This window comes from Aptenodytes forsteri, unplaced genomic scaffold, assembly GCF_000699145.1.
Source record: "Aptenodytes forsteri isolate BGI_AS27 unplaced genomic scaffold, ASM69914v1 Scaffold173, whole genome shotgun sequence".
Lineage (NCBI taxonomy): Eukaryota > Metazoa > Chordata > Aves > Sphenisciformes > Spheniscidae > Aptenodytes > Aptenodytes forsteri.
Window position 1 is genome coordinate 2,679,857 of NW_008794449.1, and position 25,046 is coordinate 2,704,902.

General features: G+C 46.4%; 1 protein-coding gene across 1 annotated transcript in view; it reads right to left on the minus strand.

The window, feature by feature from the left end:
• Positions 1 to 25,046, minus strand: part of PLXNA4 (plexin A4) — a 462,713-nt gene that overhangs the window by 91,185 nt on the left and 346,482 nt on the right. The window contains exons 9-11 of the mRNA XM_009290424.2: positions 15,143 to 15,343; positions 7,024 to 7,120; positions 3,447 to 3,637 (exon numbers count right to left, since the gene is read on the minus strand). Coding sequence (XP_009288699.2) covers positions 3,447 to 3,637; positions 7,024 to 7,120; positions 15,143 to 15,343 — 489 coding nt within the window. The remainder of the gene's footprint in view (positions 1 to 3,446; positions 3,638 to 7,023; positions 7,121 to 15,142; positions 15,344 to 25,046) is intronic.

Consider the following 25,046-nt stretch of genomic DNA (forward strand, 5'->3'; position numbering starts at 1 on the left):
AGTTTCAAACTATTTTTATGCTGAATCATTAATAAATATCTATTCAAGCAAAGTTTTCTTTTTGAAATACTTATTTTGCTGACGTCAGCTAACCCTCTCCTGATAAAACACTATATGAATGATGCTGGAAGGCTAGAATATATCACCGTACCAAATGCAATCTAGTATGAAAAAAGAAAAACAAACTAAGATTTCCATATTTTATTTTATTTCCTTATGTATTAGACACACTTTGTAAGAGAACTGAGTTCCCCGTGGGATATTTTGGTTCTGTTTTGTGGTATTAAACTTGCCATCAAATGTTTTTTACTTGTTCTAGTAAGGTAGGTGTCTAGTAAGCTAGTTCTGTGGTTAGTTAGGGCTCATCTATGCTTGAAAGAGCTTGCTAGCATGGGCAGTACTTCTCACAGCAGGTCAAAAGAGGATTTTTTTTCTCGTATGACTAATGTCATTACCCTCAATAAAAAAAGGTGTAGTGGTGAAAAGGAACATCTTGCTAGAAAAGTCCTTTTCTTTAGGACTAGGGGTGAGTTTGAGGCAAAAGTTTCACTGCAGGAGCCACACAAAACTCAGTGGAAACATTATCATCCTCCTTCCGTCTCTGTCTGAAGCACGAGATTTTTAAAAATTCTTGCTATGACTCAAAAAGCATCAACAGGGAACTTCGCGGAGTGGAGCCAGCACAGCACCTCTGAGCCCCTCCCTGTGTGATTTTTAATTTGTAAAGGCCAGCTTCAGAACCCACTTATTTCCTTAAAACAGGAGGGCCTGGGATTCTCCCAGCAGCACGTGGGAGATTTTTTAACCCCAACTCATCACACTCCCACAGATACGTACAAGAAGAAGGCGTTACTGCGCTGTTTTCACAGCGAGAGAGAAGGAGCCTGTTTCTATCACAGGTGCAAAAATGTGGAACGAGACCTGTCAGTTTTGGGGAGGAAAATGCAGGCAGGGAAACAAAAGCTGCCAGGAAGCCTCAGCTTTTTCTTGAAGACCCAGAGCTGCGACACCGCATCGCAATTTACGCCCTCCGCTCATATCAGCCTAATGCTGCAGCTTGTCACTCTTAAAGGAGGTTTTGTGGCTCAGCGAGACTGTAAGTCCTTTAATTTCACTGAGTGGCAATATAAATACAAGAGCTAGTAAATAAATACAGGTTATGGGAAGCTCTGTGCTGGGTGCATGCGTGTGCTTGTGCAAGTGTGAGTACACGTGTTGTTTCTCTTCCTTTGCCTGCACAGATACTGCCCTGGCTCCTCACCAGAATACGCACGCTCTTACCAACCGCTCCAGACCTACCATTAGCTGCAATATATATCCAGTCACTTGAGATTACTTCCATGCTAATGGCTCAGAAAAAGACTTTCCAAGAGCTACTTATGATTGCACCAGACAGTTGGAATATTTCATGAGCAAATATTGCAATGATCTGTTCGAGCTGTGGGAGAAGTTGGAGGAAATGCCAGCAGAATTAGAAGTACGTCCCTTCTGGAGCTGTAGGGTGGAAAGTGAGTGCTTTGCACTTCATAAAGAGACTGTAAATGCAGGGTTGGGGTTAAAGCATGGCAGAGAAATGCGGATGGACCTTCAGAACGTCATACTACCACATGGTCAGGTCCTTGGGTTTTGGACTTCTGCTTTAGTTGGTGATCCATCACTTTCCCAATACCAAGTTCTACGAATCTGTGCAAAGTTTCTGAATCTTTCCCAAGGTTTGAGAATCTGAAAAGATTCAAAAAAGGTTTCATCTATCCCCCTATAATTTTCAAGGCCTTAAAGCTGAACTTTCAGAAGTAGCTGCTCATTCTGGCTATCTCTGGGTTTGGTTTCACAGCTTCAGGTGGTTACGGTGGGCTCAAAATTACCAGCCCCAGATAAATCCGAGTGCGGTGGAGGCCTCCACCTTGGAAACATGTTCAAAGCAGTCCGACTGAGTCAGTACTTTGGGGACTGATGGATGGCAGGAAGATGGATTGAAACACAGTAAGAGGGGCTCTTTTCAGTGGCATCTGGGAAAACCAGATTCTATCCAGCCTTTGCTTTCACAGAACTTTCACACATGGACATTGGTTTAGGGCTCGTCCATAGCACACACATTTTTTGATTCTTAACTGAATACAATTGAAAAAGCCTTTCTTGCTTTATAGTAAAATAATCCACCTAACGTTTCATATTAAACCGCAACCGTGGAAGCTGGGTTTTCCTCCTTTGCATTTCCCTTCTCTTCCCTGTCTCACTTTCCTCCTTACTTTTCTCATTTGCAGAATAAGGCCCTAGCCACCCTGAAAAGGGTACTCCTGTTAACAAAGGCACAGTGACTGAGAAGTATTTAAGGCCGGAGGCAGTTGGTAAGGATGTAGCCCTCATCGTCAAGGCTCAGATCTGTCCTGCTGCCTGCCCTGTGACCCTGAATATGGTGCCCAACATTATGGCAAAGGCGTCCTAAGACAGCAGACAAAAATCACTTTAGACTGGAAGCCTGATTTCCCTCCCTTGCCTTCTTTCCCTTTCTCTGCTCCCTCTCTCTATGGTTTTCCTATTTTCTTATCTCCCCTTTGTACCTTTGCCCCAGCTCTTCCTTTGGCCCAGTCAACACATTCAATAGGAAACCTTCTAAAGAACACTGTTATGCTGCAGATCCTTCCCCCCCAGCCTGGCCCTCATTCTCTCTTTATCACTTAATAAGACAGTTCCAAGCTTTGTTTAGTCCAGGCTTGATCCTGCCTCCTCCTTGAGCCTTCAAAGGGGGAAAGCTGACAACTGTACAGGGCTTTGTTTGCTCTGTGGGGACTTCTTTCACCATGAAAAGTCAGCCAGGCAAACAGAAGAGCGTTACTCTGCTGGAGTCAGTGGAGTCTTGTTTTTTTCTGGACATTGACTTTGTCCATGTCATGCTGCCGGGAAGCGTGAAGTACAACCTCCCCTCTTCCTTGACCTTCTGTCAGCAAAGCTCAAAACACTCTGGGATCTCTCAACATCTCCTTCTCAACCAGGCTGGCCAGAGAGGCTATTTCAAGAGACAGTTGGGCGCATTTGATTACCCTCACACTGTCTATTTGAGATGCCCCAGAGCATCTTCTCTCACCTTCAGCTGCTCCTGAAAGGCTTCATGTCACATCTGCCAACTCTGTGTGGGCAGGTTAGTTGCTCTGGTGTTCCTCAGATTGCACTAGCAGACTGTGTTTGTGCAACTGATTCATGTCCACATTGACTATGGTGGGAACTCTGACACCGTGCTCACCCCTATGTTGTAGGCACCTGAAGATGTGTGCCTACCTTTGAAGGCTACCATGGCCTCCTATCCCCAAGGTTGCCCGGGGCTTTGCCTGACCCAGCAGAGCTCAGCCCTGACCTTCCCCTCACCAACCCAAAGACAAATCAGGAAAATAAACCAAGGAAAGGGTACGAGAGGGAATACCCCAGCTTCTTGCAGATCCATGACTTACATCTGTGATCTTGGGGTTTGTGCATTTGCCCTTGGTGCTGGACAACTCCAGCCACTGGCTGTCCTGAGCTGGGCAGTGCTGCTTCAGTGTGCACTGGTTCTGCCCCTCGCACCAGCCGCATTCGAAGTCCGGGTCGGCTTTCAGGCACAGTCCGCAGCTGTCCCGCATGGCCCCGCACTTGTACAGGTGAACTGGAGGGACAGGAAAAAAGAGAGGACCTGAGAGATGCAGACAGCATGGGAGAGTGGTGGGATGTCAGAGGGCAGAATGAGGAGCAAGAGAGGGGAAGGTGTTCTAGGCTGCTCTTCCCAGAGGCAGGATGGGACCTCTCCAGGGGGGGTAAATAATGGGGGAAAAAATGTTTATATCCTTCTTGAAAAAAACTGCCCTTGTCAGAGTTCATCCCCCATGAAAGATATTTTTGGAAGTTGAGAGCAGAAGGAAGGATGCTGTCCTCAGTAGAGTGATGGACTGCAAGCAGGACATCGGGAGGGAAAGGTTCTTAGGCAGTGACTTGGCCTCAGTCCCTTCCTTTTTCAGAGACTGTCTGAATGACATACAGTGCCACCTATAACCAGTCTCAGCCTCAGCTCTTCACCCTAAAATGATTTTCTAGACTTGGCCTACCCACAACTTACTTCAACTTGGGGATTTGCCTGGTGTGAAACTACCCAGAACTGAGTGCTAAGGTAATGTCACTCAGGTTTCCCCCTTAACAGAAGGGGGGAACCTTCTGTTTACTATTATCTCCTAAGAGATAATAGTAAATTCACAATGGTTCACTATGAGGCTGAATCCAGGGATTCACAATCAGCCTTTCCCCCTTCTTCTGCTCCAGAAATTCAGTCTGCTTTACACTGTGGAGTACTAAGTTGATCCTCCTCTAATACAGACAGCAACGATTAATGCTTAGCTCCATCTTGGGCTGCTAAGTGGTTAGAAGCAGTCAAAGCTTTTTCCAAATAAAGCCTAAAAATGTTGCAGTCCTCCTACAAAATAAGATCATGTTATTTATCCTTATTTTACAGATGTGTAAACTGAGGCCTGGGTTGCACAGGGGGCTGATAGCAAAAGTCTCCTCCCTGAAGATGAAGACAGCAGAATCGAGGCTTTCAGACTTGCTTTTTTTCTGTATTTGTGGACATGTTGGTGGATTGCTTTATAAGATGGGGGATTTTCCCTTTGTGCTTCTGTTTTGCTGTGTCAGTAGGAGACTAAAGTCTTGTCTATGGTTATTACCATACACAATCCCAAAGCTCAAAGGCTTTGGATACGTGTGCTGAAAAGCTCTGGCTGTCTCTCCACACCTGCGCCTCAGAAGTCAGCAAGTATTGACCAATGCAAGGGAAAGCTCAGAAACTTTTTATTTCTCCAGGTTGGGTGCAAGAAAAGTTTACAAAACAGCTGTCAACCACAGTGTGCTACAGGCCTCCTGGGATACAGACCTTTCCTTAATTTTTTGTTGGATTTCCTCAAATTTGCTGAGTTGCTCTGTCTGAGTGCTATCAGTGAGTATCTCTGCAGGCACTTCAGTAGGCTTGGTTTAGTTTAGCCTTTCAGCCTACCAGCCCAGCCCCTGCGATGCTGGCTATGAAAGTAGTGGCATCTTGGTTGCTTGAAGGCAGTGTACCCCAGTGCAACTGCACTTAGAAAGGCACTGGGTCTAATCCTGCCTCTCCCTCTCAGTTTTCCGGAGAAGAAGGTCTGCTTGTTTGCAGCACTGTGCGAAGCCCTGCCAGGGTTTTGTGTTTGCTTGTAGCCACTACATTTATGCCAGTAAATAAAGCTCTCTGTGTCCCCGAGAGCATGTAGTATGCCTCCATGTGGTATATCCATGTGCACATGCCTAAGCTCTCCTCCTGACTCAAAACATGATGGTATCATCCAAGTTACACATTTGGGATAGCCACCAGCCAGTCCCACTTCCCAAATTTTTCCTAGTCATTAGTCATAACCTTTTGGGTTTGAGTAACCCAAGAACTTGTAAGGGACTGTGCTAAAGACTAAGCACCACAGAAGTTTCTTGAGTTCATCCCCTGGTCTGGTTTACATGACCAGCACAGACATGCCTAAAGACACAATCATCATGATTATGAGATTGATTTTACTCCTACATCACCTAGCACAGCTCAGTACTGCCCCAAAAAAGGTTCACACTCTTCGTGTGGACCGTGTTGCATCAGAACGCTCAGCCTATAATGGTATCAGAAAACTAAGCAGGACTGGGGCAAACGCCCAAAACCTGACCTCCAACCCACACTGTTAAAGGCTAGCACAGTCCATGGCTCTGTTTGAGCCTGTGAAAATTCGCACTGTCCTGGTAATGCCTTGGCACAGCTTGGAGAGCAGGAGAGAAGGCAGACAACTTCAGTGTGAAGAGAGGTTGGCAGCGTGAACATGGGCTGTGCCACGCTGCTGGATGCCAGGGCTAGACAAGGGTCTCCAGCCTGTTGTGTTTAGTGAGTGGATTTAACCTTCAAGAGCCACGGTTTTGAGGAGGACAGTGCAGGAGCTTTTGCATTCAAACTGGCTATTCAAACCCACCGGCTATTTGAGCCAGCAGAGAAGGATCACAGAGGTGGGTGCACGGGGAGAAGGACAGGAAGGGGTCATGCCATGGGGAGGAGAGTTGCCCTCTGTATTGCTCTCCAGCTTCAATATGGTGTTGGTGGAAACCTCACCCACCACCCCTCAGCATGAGGGTGCGTGTGAAATGGTGTGAGAGGAGCATGGGAGTACCTGATGGGCAGTGGGACGATGGAGTGGGAGAAGTTGTGGAAAGTGCCCAAGAAAAGAGAAGGTAAAGCAAGGGAGGGAGAAACTTCTGAGAGGTGGTGATGTGAGAAGGAGAGAGTCCGCAGGTTTGAGCTGTAAATGCAGAGCAGCCGAGAGGAGAGGTTGCCTGGGGAAAAGACCTCAGGGTGGCTGAGGGTAATGGACAAGAGGGAAGAAGATGTGAATGGACCATCCATCTCCAGCAAAAATGCCTGCCTCAGGGTCATGGCTGGACGTGCAATATCCCACTGTGGGGGGCACATCAATCCTGTGCCATCGGTGGTAATTAAACAGAGCCAGGCTCTGGGCAGGAGGTGGTTTTTGGTCTTTTGTCATTATCATTTTATTTTGTTCAACCTTTTCCCACTGACAAGCTGCAGCCTTTTTCCTCCCCCTCTCCCTTCCCCTGTTCATTACTACATTGCCTCTGAGCAGAGAGCGCCCGATCTCCTGGCATGTTAACTTGAAGAGCATCACTGCAGGAGAAATAGAGGGGGAGAAAGCTGGAGAAGAAGGGGCATAAAAACAAGACACAAAAATTTGGGGAGAAGCGGGAGGCAAAGATGATGAAGGAAGAGGGAAAGCAACACAAGTGGGAGGGAGATTCGTATTTCTCAGGTGCAAAGAGAGAAGTGCGGGGGGAAACACAAAGCACACAAAAAAAATTGGTAATTTGCAGAGTGCAGAGAACAAGTATGCACCAGACAGCACGGAGATGATGGCGGCTTTGTTAAGTGTAGGGAGCGATGTGGCCCGTTGCTAAGGTTACCGCTTCCAAGGACAAGTTGAAATAACTCTTTACCTTTGTTCTGTGCCGGGTTGTCAATGTTGAAATTCCCGTTCCACACGACCGTCAGCTCCACCGGCAGGCTGTTAATCTCCATCCCTTCGTACGAATACTAGAAGTGGGAGAGGAAAAGCAAAAAAAACCCCAAACCCAGACTTACACGGTGCCCAGAGGTGGGGAGGGGATGGGACGAGGCAAGAGGTGGCGCCGCAAGTTGTGAACAAGAGAAATGGAGCTGTTAGCTACCTCCCTAATCACCATTACCTGCCAGAAAGCCACAGGATGCTCTCAAAGTCGTGGTTCTTAACAGAGCAAGCCGTGCCCCTCTCAGTGGCCTACTTAGCTGTTAGGTGAATATTCCGTGATTTAAGGGTATTTGCACGTGATGGGGCTTATCTTGGAAATTTACCTTCTAGGTGTTGAACACAGCTCTGAAGAGTATTTTGCCAACTCTTGGGCGCACCTTTAAGTTGTACATGATGCATTGTGGGTCTACCATCCAAATACACCTCTGCTGTGTACTCCACAGATGCTGAGCGTATATGTAAGGTTATCTACACTAACTCCTGGAAGCTGAGTGAGGTGTCAGAAAGCAGGGAACAGGCATATCATGGAAATACCTTAAAAAAGGGGAAAAATGGAGGTTCTGTGTAATTATAGACCTGTCAGCCTAACTTGACTTCCCAGAAAGAATGTACATCAAATTATTAAACAATCAATTTATAAGCACCTGCAAGACGATAAGGTGATAAAAATCAGCCAGCATAGATTTGTCAAGAACAAATTGTGTCAACCCAATCTAATTTCCTTTTTTGACAGGCTTAATGGCTTTGTGCATAAAGGGGAGGCAGCAGATGTGATTTATCTTGATTTCAGTAGAGTATTTGCTACTGTCCTACAGGAGATTCCCATAAACAAACTAAGGAAATATGATCTAAAAGAAGCCACCGTAAGGTATATGCAAAAGCTACCAAAAGTAAAAAAAAAAGAAGTCAAATAACTCAATGTCAGGCTGGGAGGGTGTTTCAAATGGAGTATTGTTCTGGGTCTGGCATTATTCAGTATTGTCACTACTAACTTGGATGATAGACTACAGGTTTCGTGAATGACACTGCTCTGGGAGAGGGTGCAAGAACATCCAAAAGTAGGGTTAAGAATTCAAAACAAACTTGACAAATTGTAGAACCGGGCCAAAATCAACAAAGTGAAATTCAATACAGGCAAGTACCGAGTATTCTTCAGTAGGAGAAATCAATGTAAACAAATATGAAATTGGAGTGACTGGCCAGTGCTGCAGGAAAGGGTCTGGGGACTACTAAAGATCACAAACAGATTGTGAATCAACAATGCCATATTGCTGCCAAAAAACCAAGCGTATCTCATTTGGCATGTACTTGATAAGAGTTTGTTACATCTGTAAGCCCCAGGAGGCAGTTATTTTTCCCTACTCAGAACCAGAAAGGCTTCAGCTGGAGTAGGAGGTATCCAGTTTCCAGCAAATATATGTTAAGAAAGCCATAGAAATCTTCTGAGAGAGTTGGACAGAATTAAACAAACACTTGTCAGGCACAGTCAAGGTACACAGATCTGGCCTTAACAAAGGAAATGGAAGCTGATCTCTGGAGGCCCTCTCCACTCGGAGCTCTCTGACACATGGTGCTCAGTGTATTATTTCAGCTAGATTTTGGTTTATCATAAGCCAGTTCACACAGGGTTCACCCAGTTGCCCATCAGATCCCACCACCCACCTCCATCAACAGCTTCCATCCAACACTTCACCAAAAGGCAAAAAGCCTCGTAATGGGAGATGAGATGGTTGCTTAAGGGACAGAATGGGAACAAGGCAAGATTTACCCTCCTGAGATCAGGAATCTCCCACTGCACTGGGATCTATAGCGGGACAAACTCCCACTTTTAAAGAAAAAGGTGTTTTCCCCACTAAAGATTAAATACAATACAATAAGCTGTCTGGTTTGGTTGGGTATGTCTTGGAGACCACTAGAGAGTTCCCCATCACTTAAAGTCTCAGCGTGGTTTTCCACAAACATGCCAAAGCTCTGAGCCTTTAAAGGTAGGTTTTTCTGTATCCTTAATTGCCATATAATTGCGGAGTAAATCATATATGGTGATTTCTGTCCATTACGGCAGAGTGAGTGCTAGTTGCACGGTAATTTCTCTTTGGACAAACTAAACACAATTAGCCACTAATCTGCAAGACCCTGTGATTATGATCTAGTTGTAGGGTATTTATGGGTTTAAGCTTTGTGGTTACCATGGAAGTAAAGAGCAGCCGCAGGTTAGCAGAGTCCTTTGCAATAGGGCTGTACCCGCCAGCCTCATTCAGTATTAGCATTTTTATGACATTTCTCGGTGTCACTGCCAGCAAGATGCAAGATGATGCAGAGCCGCTTGGACTCACAACACTGACTTTTCACAGCTTTTTGGAGCTAGGAGCAAGGATGGGGAGACAGGAGTGGGAAGGAGAGCGCCTGAAAAGTAGAGAATAATTAATCTTCTGCCACTCAGGAGCTTTGCAAACGCCTGCTTTGTACAGCACTTTGCAACTGCTGATTGGGAATGAGAAAAACCATATATACAGAACCACTGGTCACCCTTAAGTCAGAAGTTGAGTCTGTAGGTGCCTGAGAAAGCGCTACTTTCTGCTTCAGCAGAGCCTCGTGTGTGTGTGTTGGGATTTAGCTGTTAGCAGAGCCTAGACAGGGCTGCCAAGGGACAGGCAGCTGGAGTCCCCCAGAGCCTTTCATCCCACGGAGGATCCAAGCGCCAGCAGCAGGAGCCCAGCTGGGATTTTAGATCTTACCTGTCTGCGGCGCCGGGGGCAAACACATATTCCACTTGTTAGCTCAGCAGACTTGATCCAGAACTAGAAACGGATGCAAGGGAATAAACAGGATCCCCATGGAAGAGCTCCAAGGATGAAGCTAGCTGGGGGCTGGAACAAGGATGCTCACGCTGCCATGCCCGGCCTGCTCAGAAAGTTCATGGGCTGCACGGCAGCGAAACAGAGCAACTTGCAAAGTAACAGCGAGTAAATGCTCCGTCCTCTTCAGACCACAGGAGCTGCTAACTCACTGTGACCCCTGTTCAAAGCCCACTGAACTCAATAGGAGTCTCTGAAAAGGACTCGCTCAGCTGTAACAATAAGATGGAAATATGTTTCAGAGAAGAAAAAGAAGACGATGTATCAATCTCCAGGACTAACAACAGAGCTTCCCGGATACCCCTGCTAAAGAGCATTCATCCCATTAGGGCTTGTATGTATACATTGCCTTGCACAACTTTCCCCAGCACAGGCAAAACTGCTGAAAAGATGTAAATCTGACCCCTAAGTCTGCAAAAACTGGATTCCCACCATGCAAATCAAATCAAAGCAGAAAATTACGGGCAATTTAGAGGCCCAAACTGAGAAAGAGAGGCTGCCCTTCCGGAAAGGCAGACTGGTTCTCATCAAGAAATGCCAAAAAGCTGCTAGAAGGAGCTGTTGTAATCCACAGGAACAGCACAGTGTGATTTGAACTCCCAGATACCAGCTCTTTGTCTCTTAAACTCTTCACTAGCATCAGATACTCCTGCAACATGGGCTGAGCCCATCACATCACTTGGCCATTTTGCCGTGTTGTTAGTGGCTTAACATATTGTACGCAAGCTACTGTAAACTCATTGACTTTTTGTCTCATGGAAGTTCACTACCCTCAGACCGAGAGGGTGGCTGCAAAATCCCAGCTGTCAGTTCTACAACAGCTATGCAAACATTGGCTGCCTTCATGGAAAGATACTTTGCATTTCAGAAATCTGCAAATTCCTGGCTCTTCCGGGCATCCTGTTACTACAGGCACCCTGCGTTAGAGGAACTCAGCTTCACAGACCTCTGAGCCATGCAGTTTGTGCAAATCCATAGCCATGCTTGACCTCTTGCTGCATCTCGTTGGGATGCTGTATCACCAGGTAAAGCCCTTTGGTAGTTCGGCTTGGGCACGCTTAGGACGATAAACCAAGAGTGGTTACATGATGTTTCCCCCTTGTACCTCAAGCATGTCCAATAGCGGGGAAACATCTGCAGACAAACATCATTTTAGTAGTATTTCAGTGTCAGTCTGTTTTCCCTGACAGCACAAAACCCCACTCTTGTGACTAGAGCTTGGGCCTGGGGATCGATTCCTGTACCTGGTTCTGTCACCAACTCCTTGTGTGATCCTGTGCAAATCATTTAATCCCTTTTAGCATCAATTTTCCAGCCATAAACTATAGGCAGAAAACTTCCTGCCCACAGTCATCCCATCTCCTTGCGCTCTTTGCTTCCCGGAGCTGGGACTGAATTTTTATGTCTGGATATCACCCAGGACAATAGAGCTCACATCATGATTAGGGCTTCTCTGTGATATTTGAATGTAGATAAATAATAATAATAATAATAATAATAGTGCATCATAATAATAGGGAAGTGTGTGTACGGCTCACAGCCCTGTGCTCGTCTTCCTTTGGCCACCCATAAGTGTGTTTTCCCATGATTTCTGTGAATACCTCCTCATTTTTCCCCAGCTCTGTTTTTTTTTATCACTCCCTCCACTGTGTGAGCCACACCACAGAGTCAAATGCCTCTGAGATCTTTCGCTCAAGTGCAATGATGCGATAAATATAACATACTTGTTTTTCCTATCCCTAAGTTACACAGCACTTTCAGCTGTACCGTCTCGGGTCTCACGACACATGGACCTGTGAAGGACTTGAGGCAAATTATCAGCAGGGATTTCGCTGCTAGAAATCAGTGTGTGCTGCCTGTGTGTGCCAAGGCCAGGCAGTGGGCAGGCTCACACAAAGAAAGAACATGTCACTGAAGCAGGTAATGGCAATGATCATGGCATGGTCAGGTGGGTCATCTCTCACCCACCTCCCTGTTTCTCATGCAGAAGGCTGCTAATATTGGGCTGACTGCAAGTGCCGGGGATCCCACTGCTTCCCACTGGAGAAACAGCTCTCTGCCCTAATAGATCTAGCAATTTCAGCCATTTCTGTTGACGTTTTTACTTACTTATTTATATGCCTCCTTAGCTCTCTCCTCCTTTTCATTTCCTTCCATCACTCTGTGTCCAGACTGTCGGCAGAGCTATCGTAAGTGCAATAAGGAATGGCAGGCAGGGTCTCTCTGAGTGATAATTGCATGCCTTGGGTGGTGTGGTAGAGGACAAAGCCCAGAGCTGAGAGTCTCAAACCACTTGACAAGAACGATAATTGTCCCGAAGCGTGCTGCCTGCAGTGACTTATTGCTGTTATCAGATGAAATATCTCCAGGGAAGACAGGGGGAGAGACAGAGCTGGCTATTGACTGGACCGAGCACCTAGGCACCATCAGTGCTGGGTATGACATTGCTGACAGACCGTCAGATAGGCTGGTCCCACCTGGGTGTCCTTATAACATCTCTTAACTGAAGTTGAAGCCACTTAGAAAAGCGCCTGCTTAAGATGGTTCTGATCTCAGCTACCCTGGAATAAATCCTGAGGGACCAGGCAGTGGACAGCAAGAGTTAAGGCTTTTTCCTGATCCTATCCTGTGTGAAAGTAGGAAAACTCCTGCATTTTGCAGAAGTTATTCTGAAAGAGCTGAATTTGAGCTTGTCAGTGCCTAGTGTTTGATGGGAGGGGGTAGATCTTGAGGCTTATGAAGGAAAACAAGCCAAGAATGATTGCTTAGTCTAGCATGCATCATCAACAGAAAGATCTGCTGGCAGGATAGCATCCCTTCAGGGACACACATCACAACACATCCTCCTACCCTTCTTTGGACCATCTCCAAGCCTGCAATGCAGGTGCTACATTCAGTGTCTCATCCAGCAACTCTGCTGAGTAAAAAGCTCTGTTGAAGGGGGCTGATTCAATTTGCAAACAAGCTCATACGGCTGTTTCTAAAGCCAGGTGACCCTCGGAGCAGAGGCTCATTGTATCGCAGTGGCTCCAGACTGAATGCTAATTCTGGCAGGAAAGGAAATAATCATGATGGAGACATATCTACAGCACTCCTTCCCTATTGTCTGTGTCCTCTGCCACCTGCTCAAACAGAGAGGGGTCTTCTCTGTTCCCTTTTTGTATCTGTGTGAATGTTTCTTTCTTTTGTCTGGCTTTCCCTTCCACAGCTCTTTCTCTCAGTGTCTGGCAAATTCAGAGCAACAATGAAATAACATTTCTCAGAAAAAAAAAACAAACCAAACCTCAAATCATAGAGTCAAAGTGCCTTCAAAATAAAAGGGAAGAAAAGGGAAGAAAGGGGAAGAAAAGAGAAGAAAAGAGAAGGGAAGAGAGGGAGAGGGAAAAGGAGAGGGAGAGAGGAGGCAGAAAACAGGATAGGAAAGAGTTGAGTTTATTCCAGGGAGAGGGAGAGAGGAGGCAGAAGACAGGATAGGAAAGAGTTGAGTTTATTCCAAAATAAGCCTCTCTCCCTGGAGAAGAAAGAGGTCCACCTGAGCCACCACCAAACATGGGACAGGCGTCCTACAGACACCACACAGCAGCAAGGTCATGGAGTGCCTTGGCATTAGCCTGAGACTCAGCCCTGACACCCTGTGCAGCTCAGGAGTAGCCTTGAGTGTTCTAGCATCAAAATAAACATTAAAATCAACATGGTGCTGTCACAGCACTCAGGCATCCCATGAGCAAATGCATCTGGGGATTCATCAAAGCCCACTTCTCTAGTCCTAGGCACTAGCAACTTCTTGGAGCATGCAGGTAGTATGGGAATAGTAACCATTACCTCTCAAAACCAGGCTCATTTATTGCATACCACAAACTCGGATGCTGAGAGAGACTCTCCAGGACTGCTGAGGCAGTCAGTCCCCCACTCAGCCTAACTTGCTTAAAATCATCCTGAGATACCTCATGCTGATGCCTATGTGCGCCAGAAAATTCATGACTCCAAAGGGTGGCTGCTGTCTTCCCTGCTAAGACTTTTTGGATAGATATATAGACTCTGCCCGTGTCCATATAATACCCTTTAGCCTCAGGCTTTCACTATTGTAAAAGAAAATTATTATTTTTTTTTAAAGCGCAATGCCTTCTTATGTGAAACCTCAAACCTGGATGCTCACAGGCCACTAACCAGTAATGAAAATCAGGAGGAGGGAGGGAGGCAAAGGAACAAACACGAGAGTGTCATTGGGAAGTTGCTTGTTTGCAACAGATCGCAAAATGTGTGAACTGCCTGTAATCTTCAGCATGCTGCTTTATGCAGCAGAGTATGTTGTGACGGATTTTAACAAGGGCTGCCCGGCATGGAGTGGCAGAGCTGCAGTGAAGTGGCTAAAGCCTGTAATTAGCTCTTTGACTAATAAATCATCCTGTAGTAGCAGGAATGAGAATGACTCAAATGCATGTCTGGGAGACATCAGGCTCGTGGAGAAACCTCCGGAGAAGCCGTGCTAGGAGACCACCATTGCACATATGCATGGCTCCTGGCAGATGCCAGTGTTTGACCCCAAGACCGGCATTGCCGCGGTGACACCACCACCGTGACTCACACAGGCTCCCTGGGAGGGGGTTACTGGCCCTGCACTGCAGATGGGGAATGGGAGGTGGGCAGAGGCAAAGGGACTAGCCAAAGGTCATGCTGTGAGTCAATGGCTGGAGGAAGGCTGGACTCAAGCCTTCAGCATCTCACCCTTCTTTGGACCCATTACATGCTGACATCCGTCAGACTGTTTATATGGGGTTTTATATGTCCCGTCACCAAAACCCCACATAATAACCTTAACTCTCAGTGCTGACATGAACACCTGTCCCTCTGGAAACCCTTTTAAATGCACACAAGGATGTGGCACTGTGAGGATATGGGCAGGTTAAGCTGATAGTAATGCCTATGGGTCATGGCTAAGGTGCTCCACCACAGCCAAATGCTGGGATCCAAGGGCAGAAGTAACTACTGTGTGGTGACACCAGCCAGCCTAAAGAGCAAAAAGGGCAGTTTGCAACCTACCAACCAGCCTTTCCTTGACTGTGGCTGGAATTGGGTAGGCAATAAGGTAAAAAGGGCTGCAACACAACCCCAGATCCCATTGGGACAGTGCTGTAGGCACTCCTGGTCCTCCTTGGCCCCTGCATCTCTCCCGCGCATGCAGGACTTGCTCACCGAAGTGTTCTGGCACTGCACGCTGGAGCTGTTGAACCTCAAGGCGGGCACCCGCTGCTCATTGCCCTGGATGTTCAAGATGCACTCATAGCCTCGCTGGCCCGACTGCGGCTGGGGCAGGTTCTTGGCCTTCAGCGTGATCGGCTTGATCACTTCCACCGGCACCAGGATCTTCTCTGCCTGCAGCAGCTGGGGACAGTCCTAGGGAGAGAGAAGACAACGTGCCAAGTCAGCGCATGGGTTTCGCAGCCCCAGGTGGAGTCCTCTGATGCTTCTCAACCTTCTCACTTCACGCTTCGCTTCAACCGATTACAAAGCCTTTGCATCTCCCTGGGCCTCAGCCTATTACAAGGGTATTCAAGGAGCATTGCTGGGAAGGCTTAGATAAACAGGTGAGGAAGGATTTCTTTTACAGACCGTCCTTTCCTATTTCCCTTGTTCACACTATAGACTTTCAACCTTCGGGACCCAAGGAAGCTACCTCTGGTGCTTTTTAATACCTGCTCTGTTAATCAGGTAGTGGGAAAGCAATCATGTCCCTTCCAGGGACGTAGCCCGGTCACAATGCCATGACATGAGAAGTGAATAAAGCAACATCTAAGTGCGCTCTCCTGCCTCCCCAACAGCCAACGAACCATTGTACAAAAGGCACAGCTCCAGCTAGCTCCAGCAAGACATGTTGTAAACTAGAGTCTGGACTGTTAAAAAGAATTCGTTTTGGCTTAGAAGGGGACAGAATATTTATTGCAGATAAATCCAGCTCCCAAGAAACAACTGTTACATAATGCGTGGGGATTCCTTGGAAAGGCTTGCCACCATTTCACAAAAAGAGCAATGCTAACTGGATGTCGCTAATCCAGTGCCTTTTGGTGGGTCCCTCACACAGGTAGAGGTCTGGGCACACAAAGCTGCGATGCAGAAGGCTGTACTCAAAGTCTCATTAATTTACACAGCTTTAGTTAGAATAGCAATGCACTGCTTCTTCACAGTACAATCAGACAACTGCAAGCTGTCAAATTCATGTATTCTAGGAAGCTATCAACTCCTTAGGAAATTAGTGCGGCATTTGCCTGGCTAATCCAAGGCAGTTTGATATAAAATGGGATCCTTTAAAAAAACACTACAACAGGCTACAAAACATAAGCATGCCATATGCACAGACCACGCTGTCTTGATCACTTGTGAGTGCCTGGCTGTCCCCTCTCTTAAGTCTTTTCAACTCCTAGATGCCAAGAGAAAGCCTGTCCCCTCTTTTTCTTCTCTGCACTGTATTTGGCACAATGCCTGCCCTCTGTAGAGCACCACGGTATCGTGATGGTGCAGCCACCCTGTCCAGTCCAGAGAGCCACACCATTTCAGCCTGTCCTGCCCAACGTTAAAGCCAGGTCCAGTCAGTGCAAGCAGAGACAGGGAACTTACCTAAAGAGGTGCAAGCTTAATCTGTAGGTGTGGGCAAGGGATGGCAGGAGGAAAATGACTGATCCAGGGCTGGAAAATAGGGAAAGGGACCGAAAGGCTCAAAAGTGGAATTTATGGCTTATGAGAGCCTGGGAGCTTGTTAGAGCAGATGGTAGAAGCATCTTACTGAAGTAAATATCTTAGGAAGATAAAGAAATGGATTGGACGTGTAACATCTGCAGTTACACCAACCAGGAATAGAATTACAAGAGCCGTCAGTCATCACACTGCGGGTGTGAGCTGATCCATGGCCAGGGGCAGGAAAAAAAATCCAGTAATCACCCAACGCGTCACTGCAGTGAAGTCCAGAAGCCTTCCTCAGTCCCCAAAGAGGGTTTGTCTGTCCCAGCAGGGATGCCAGACTGAAGAGCCCTTTGGGGCAACCTGATTTCTCATCTGCACTTATAGGGTGATGCTAATGGTGTAAGTACTTGACAGCTGCTGATGGACTTCAACTGGCTTTGTCCAGGCTAACACCGGAACCAGGACAGCCAAGCACACAGTCACTGGAGCTGGATGGAGGTGAATCATCTTGGATCTGGTGGCAATTTCTCTGTGCTAATCTGGCACAAGGCCTAGCTTAACATGTGCTACCAAGGACTGAGGCTTAATAGGCCATCACGTCAACCTGGCTGGATGGTGTAAGGATTGGAGGTGGCAAGCCCATGTGGTACTGCATTGCAATGATGAGCTTTACCACTGTGATTCTCCGCGGTCTTGGAGATTCTGGTGCTGAGCAGCACTTCAACAAGCAGACGTGTGTGAGGAGGCTCCAGGAAGCTGAGTATATGAGCAGTGGAAGTTGCCCTATGCCCCATCATGCACAAGACACAGCCAGTGTGGAAAGAGGCTGTGTCTGACCCCCAAGAGTGCTTGAGGAGCTACACCGTGTTCCAACAATCTCTGTTATTGCTGTTGTACTGTCCCGTGATGAAATGTCCCCAGGGAGCTACTAATGCTGAAATGCAATGGTTAAAGTGTCATAGAAGTGTTTGTCTTGACAAAAGAGCAAGGCTTGACAGTCTAGAAAGTCTTTTCAAACTTGGGTCCAATAGGGTAGGACCCTATCAAGGCACACCAGCGTTAAGGCTAGCTGCAGAGTTAAGTAGTTACTCAGCATGAGAAAGTGAGGCATAATTTTACCCTGGGTGACTTAGACCTATAAAAACGCAGAGGGCAGGGGTAGGAGGCGGTCTAGGCTATATTAAAACATGAGTAAGAGTTTCCAGTTCTGATCACACCAGCAGATACTGTGTGTAAATACCGTTTGGGACTGCATGGCTTCAACACCTCCTGAATCTTCCCCTTCACTTGCCCAACATGTCCTGAGACCTCTGAATCAGCTCCCTCTCTCCTGGCATAAGAAAAGACCTTGGCAACATATTCTCCATTTTTTTCCCTCCCCAGCTATAGGAGTTGAGAGAGAGATGCATTGGCAGAGTGAATCAGTGGGACAGGAGGATGGGAAAGCCCTATCTGCTGCTGAGCAGCCATTTCCCAAGAGTGGGCATTTTGCTTGATGTCTGTCAAATAGAAAAGCCTCTGAAGGGGGCTGGAGGGTGAGGGTTGGAGATAGTCCACTATGTTACCTGCAGGCCAATCCCAGCTCTTCAGGCTGGTCTTTCTTGTCTAGCTTTATCCCGTCCCCCTCCACCACTGGTGCTGTAACCTTTCCGATAACACTTGTTTCAAGTTCATTAACAAGCAGTGATTGCGGCAGCCCCAAAACAGGATTCGTTTGCATATAAAAAGCTTTGCAGTGCTGTGAGGAAGTTCATTATAGATAATTGAAGAGGCAAGCGCCATAAAGAGGAAATCCTCCCAATGTGGCTTTATCTGATTGACCTAATGTTCTTTCTAATTGAAACAGGGAGGGGGGAAAGGCAATTTCATTGGGTGATGTACTGCATAAAACCTCAGAGCTTGGACTAGGCTCTGGGTTCGAATTCAAACATAGTACTCATTTTGCAGCCTGTGTCAAGCTCTGGGTGCCTGGTCGGGTTTGTATTTTTGAGGGCAAAACATCAACCTGCTCAGAGCAGACCCTGCAGCAGGACCCAAGCAGAAGGGTCCTTAAAAAAGAGTTCTCTTGGGCATTTGCCAGTGGAGGCAGTTTCTCTTCAGCCTTCCTCTGCAATGGACATCACCTAGGTTGGAAAAGCATGGTTTTCACATGATGTAGGGGAAATAAAAATATCCACTGCCAACAACTGTACCAAGGAAGGGCACAATCCCACCCCTTTTGGTACATAATAAATTAAGCCTTTCCGCCAACTCTAATAAGGGGAGCTGGTTCAGATTGAAGAGGAGCAAAAAGCTGGTTTAATCTGTACCCGGGCAACACATCTGAAAGCGGACTCTTGTTGATTCATTTTGTGTGTGTAGCTTCATTCTATTCCTTAAATGCTTTCAAATGAGTCAGTCTCTTTAAAATAATATCCTCCACCCTTGCCAATTACTCGTATCAGCAGCAATGCACACCTCAAATCACCAAATTTTGCCAATATCAAGTAAGAGAGCTTTTGCAGTGAAAACACTGCATGAAATGGGCTGTACTCATTGGGTCGATGGTAGTTTAATTTTCTTTATTTATAACTCCTCCTAGAATGCCTGCAAACGCGTTTTGCCGTGGCTTGCAGAAATAATGAAGTCTCAGAAATATAAGAACCCTTTCTCTCCTTTTCTCTCACGTATGTGTTATGGCCCTCATCACAGCTATACCTGAACGAGTCCCCAGTGGGAGCCATCATGAGAATTCTGCTAAAGAGGGCAATGAAACCTCTCTGAGGCTATGTGGTCTTAGCCCTGAACTAATTAGTTTGGTTCCTTTATGGTGCTTCATACATATATAGTTATGATTTCATGGAGATTTCACTGTGCTGTTTTCCAGTATAAGCTGGAGACTGACCAGATACTCTGAGTTATCATCCTCTCCTAGGGATGAAGCACGTAGGGATCTTTCGCAGTCTTGTGACATTGCATGGGTTTTCTTCTAACCTTATTTTGTACAGTTTCACTCTCTGTTACTGTTTATGGCCAGGATCATGAGCCTAAGTCTCATCAAAGTGTTTTCCATTTTCCAAAAGAAAATGGGTCTGATCTTCTTTGAATGGTAGGCATCCTACATTGGAACAGGTAAAACATCCGTGAAGGTTTAATACAATGACCCATCCACATATCAACAGTCTCCGCCTTATATTGGTGTCCCAGTTCACTTCTCTTCCCCTGTGCATCTCTTGTCATCCAGAGCATTCAGGTGAGGGAATCTTTCCTACTTTTCCTTCATACTATTCCCTCATGACCCCTAGTAGCATTGACTGCATCTCCACTTTCTACAGAAGGAAACTAGAGCTCACCTATTGCTGACTGCATTGTAGGCATGTTTGGCAAGATAAACGCAACTCTTGGCAATGGATTTTCACCCTTCCTTTCCCAGGAGAGTAGGAGTCATCTCCATTCAGGACCAGACATAGCCACCACCATCTCAAAGCGTCCAGTTCCCCTTTTCTCCTGCCATCAAAATCCATTTCTTCATCCTCAACTTCAGGGTTTTTTTTAAGACTTTCTTTTCAATATCCCTCATTCAGCAACCATCTTTGTGCCTTATCCAAGCCATCTTGCCTGGAAGGAACATGATCACAAAGTTAATCTAGGCGGGGACCATAACTTACTCCAGCCTTTCGGGACCCCACAAGAAATGATACTCAGATTGTTATTTACTCACATTTTATGTAAATACAATACATCTTTTGCTCATATGCTCTGCTGAGCTGCAATGTACCACTTTTCCTGTGTCCCCTATGGCTTTCTCACCCTCCCACTCTGTGCTGTAATCAAGTCAAGAGGGTAAGATTTGAGAGTCAGGGACTGGGTCTTTATAGAGATAGCTAGACCACAGCATCTGGATGCTCTGTTAGTTAGGTTAGATTCAAAAACATTAAAACCAAAACAGAACAGGGAAAGAGAAACAAAAGGAAGGAAAGAAAGGAGAAAAAGGAGAGGGAAAACAGGGGGGGAAAAAAAAGTGTTTGGGTTTTTTTTTGTCATGGACTTTAGAGGAATCAGATTTCACCTGGATAAAAAGCAGGAAAACAGCAAGTTGGCAGGTGAGAGGCAGCAGGGACTGTCTGGAATATGTTGCCTGAACTTCTCTCTCACACCTCAGCACGGTCACCCTAGGTCAGGGCTGTGACACTACCTGAGCAAAATCAGACGCTTGTTTAGCAGCTACCCTGTACTGCTGCAAACAGGGAGTTTTGGACTCCAGGGCTGACAAGCTGGTTCCTTCGATGAATCACTTTTAAGCTCTTGCACAACTTCCCAGCCCCAGGATAATCTGGAGAACAAAGCGGCAAGAAGCTCAGCATTCCCAGTGCAGGAGGGAAAGGGGTGAGTTACAGTCCACGTTGTGTTTACATTATTACACCACTAATTCTTAGCATCATAAAATTATATTTAAAATTTACACCAACAGTGCCGGCGAATGTTATTAGGTTATAAAGTGGAATCAGGTCAATGCTTTGTAGGCAGGATTCCAAGCTCCATAAATTTCTGGATATACTTCCCCAAAATTTACATCGGCACTAGCAGCAATCAAACCAGCTACAAAAAATCTCACCCGGTCAAAGAATTTTTTAATGCACCATATATTTTATCTGCACTTCCTAAGTTTACAATGTTGTTAGCTTGATTGATGGTGTGCTTATTTATTGGCACAGCAAAAGTAATAATACATGAAGAAAATGCTCAGAACTTTAAAGGCAGCTGATGAAGAGAAAGCAACAGGATTTATGGGAAGTGTAAACATCTGCAGAGACAACAAAGGAATAATTGAGTCCTTGCATCGCTGTCACTTCTGGTGGCTCCTTTCTAGTTAAGAGTTTTCCATGTACTCAGGGGCAAATACCAGCTCTCTTTTGTCAGATATTGCAAGTGATTCTGGTGCCTGGGAAGAGGTGGTTGGCCTGGAGGTTGGCGCTCAGTCTGTGGAAGAGATTTGGCCCTCTTCAAGCTTTGTGCCCTCTAGCAGCTACATACCTCAATGGTGGCTTGCACAGATTAGTGTACGGATACTGCTGCTGGAGGAAGGGAACCAACAGATCAATAACAGATCATTAGCTCAGCTGCCGTAGCCTCTTGGGTCCCTGGCTTCAGTGTTGCGAAGGCTAGAGAGCGATGAGTGTGCTGATCACCAGAAAGTGGATACTCGAAAAGCAGAAGGTAAATGAAGATAACTAACCTCCTCTCACATGGCTCACTGCTGAATCCCGTTGATCAGGAGCAAAGTGACCCCCCCCAAGGCCATGCAGGCAGTGCTGGGAAAAGACCCACGTCTGCTGAGAGATGGATTCCAACCTAGGACTATTCTGCCTCTGAAGTCAGTCCACACATCTCTGCTGATCAACATTAATGATTTTACCCTCCTTTAATTCTTTATTAATAGAGACTTTCTCAGCTGGTCCATTATTTCAGAAGGATCAAGGTCAGGCTGCCATAATTATCCAAGCGCCACATTTATCCTTTTTAAATAGAGACAAAATGTTAGCTTTCTTTCAGCCCTTTGCTGCTTTGACACATGCTCAGAAGGAAAAGTAATGATCCGGAGAGCAGGAGCCTTCTGATCACTGGATGAAGGGAGTGGACCAGTGACAAAAATAGTAGATGATTGTGTCATTAGGTACATCTGCTCAAAGGAGAGGGGCTACTGGAGACATGCAAGCAGTCTCAGTTCTGGTGTTTCCCGAGTAACTGCCTGGTTTTGAAACTGTAAGAAATATGAATGTGTGCATTGGGGAAGATGGTGTATGTGCAAGAGACAAGATAACCGTGTAGTTACTGGGACAAAGTCTGTCATTTGTTACAGGAAAACCCTGGTTAGGTAAGACAGCCCTTCAGAATAACACACATAGTAAAACTGGATTGTGCAAAGTCATGGAAAGCACAGGGCAGATCACAGGCAGCTTATAAAGCAGTAATGAATTTCTTCTCTCATTATTATTATATAAATCTGCATTATTCTGCCTAGCCAGCCTTCCGTCCTTCTGTAAGGACTTCCATCTGAACTTCGCAAGACTTTTCACGTCTATCAAAACACTGTACATCCATGCATGGCACCTCAGCAGCCCAATGAGGCTGCAATGATTGAGCATTGCAGTAGTACCCCTTACGGCTCATCCATGTAGGTACCAATGACACCGGCATGTTGCTCCCCAACAAAGCTGTTTCCGATATATTTGTGCCAACAAACGGGTTTTACATGCATAAGGGACATTCTCCAACCAAGCCTCCCTCAGAAGCGACAGGGAGTCTCATGGTAACACTCTCACACGGGGATTTCTGGTGTCTAACAAGGTTTGAGCCCAAGCTGCAGCGCTTCCTTCCTAAGAGAGGACCAAAAGTCTATTTCTCCTCTAAAGCTGACCATTTTTACAAAGTTAGCAGGAACTTGGTATCTTTGAGAGCTCCAGACTTTGGCCCAACTAGGACAAGAATGGCCAACGGGTTCAGAAGTCAACAGAAGAGGCAGAGTAGCAGATGGACCGGAGGTGCACACGCAGGCCACGTTGACGCAATCCCGCTTCCTTCGGAAACCAGGACCGAAGCCCAGAGAGTCATAACACTTTGGCTTCCACAGTGGGAAGGTCAGGACAATGATATCATGGCTCTTGTCACGCCCCCCTCACTGAGATCCGTGACAGCATGAGATAACACCCAAGCCAAAGCAAATGGACTCATGCGCAAAGACAAGGCGGGGAAGGAGGTTTCTGGGCTCAGCCTCCTGGAGATGCCCCAAGCAGGGCAGGAGACACATTCCAGCGTTACCTCTTATCTGCAGCTTCAACATCCTGAGAATGTTTCTCCTTGGCCAGGTCCCAAAAGCTCACATGTCCCAAAGCAGTGAATGCAGCTGATGCTACAATGGAAAAAAGCAAAATCTTTCTGCTTCAGAGCCGGGCCACCCCGCGCTAAATCTGAATGGGGAATTGTCTTTCCTCTTGAGCAACTACCTTTCCCTCAAATTGCAGGGTGCCACACAGATGCTAGCAGTCCTAACAGATGTCTAGATAGCCAGAAAATCCCGTAGCTGCTCGAGGCATCACAATGGCATTGCGCTGAGCCAGGTTATTAAAACAACATAAGCTCTTCCCGATGTTATTTCAAGGGTGCTGTGTTGGCGGGGACAGACGAATATTACCCTATTGCATTCTGAGATCACTTTGTCCTATGGGATAAATAATCTTGCATTACAGAGATGAGCAGCCCAACTGGTATGAGTAACGTTTAGCAGGGACACGGTATTGAGTGTCAGATGTTTCTTACATCTCCATTCAAACTAATCTCCCTGAGTTGCTCCTAGAAATTACATGAACAAGTCCTTGATTAGTCACTCACAGGGTGGCTGGAGAAGCTAAGCTCTAAGAAAACAAGATGCGCATTAAGGTAGGATGAACTGCTCACAGGGAGGCCTTTTTTCATCAGTTCTCAGTTCCCGTTGTGATTTGGTTGGAGGTCTCAACAAGGAGAGACATGATGGAGCTGCCCTGCGCCGGGACAGATTTCCTGCAGATCCACAACCGTAGTAATCAGAAATCCTGCTAAAAGTTACCGCAAAAATTGAACAAATTACCACTCTTTTCCCCTGCCAGCTGGATGACTGGGGCAGGAAGGCTCAGAGATGACAAAAGGCACCTAAAAATAACAGAAGAAACCACTTCACACACAGGCTTTCCATCTTTTTCTTCACCTCGGTGCAAGTCAGTATGACTTGCAAACAACAGCAAATTATCTAATTTGCTTGTACGTGCTCAAAGACTTCTTGTGAACAGGCCAGGTTCACAGCTCCAGGTGCTAAGTAGTGTACAAGCACCTATTAACAGAAAGTCCTTACCCAAATCAGAAGAGGGTGTGAGAGAAACGGACACAGAAAGGTGAACGTGTACAAGCCAATTCAGAGCCAAGAATAAAACTCTCATCTGCTGAATATATAACCTGTGGCCCCACACACTACCTGATACTGCCTCCGAGCAGTATTTTCATGCTCTAACAGGACTCCATGAACAAGGGGAAAGCTTTCTGCCTGGCCTGCAATTTCTGTGTTTAATTTCCTCTTATTATCTGAAGCACCCCCTCTGAAGAGGGTGTACCCACTAGACAATACATCTCCAGTTCTAGGAAAGGACTGTAATGGTGGATGAGGGCTGAAATGCCACAGCCCGAAATGCCAAACCACCAGGAGCCCTGAGCCACAGCTGGATACAAACCATCCAGCCACAGCTGGATCCAAACCAAACCAAGGAGCGGCTGAGGGAACTGGGACTGTTTAGCCTGGAGAAAAGGAGGCTGAGGGGAGACCTCATCGCTCTCTACAACTCCCTGAAAGGAGGTTGTAGCGAGGTAGGGGTCGGTCTCTTCTCCCAAGTAACTAGCACTAGGATGAGAGGAAACG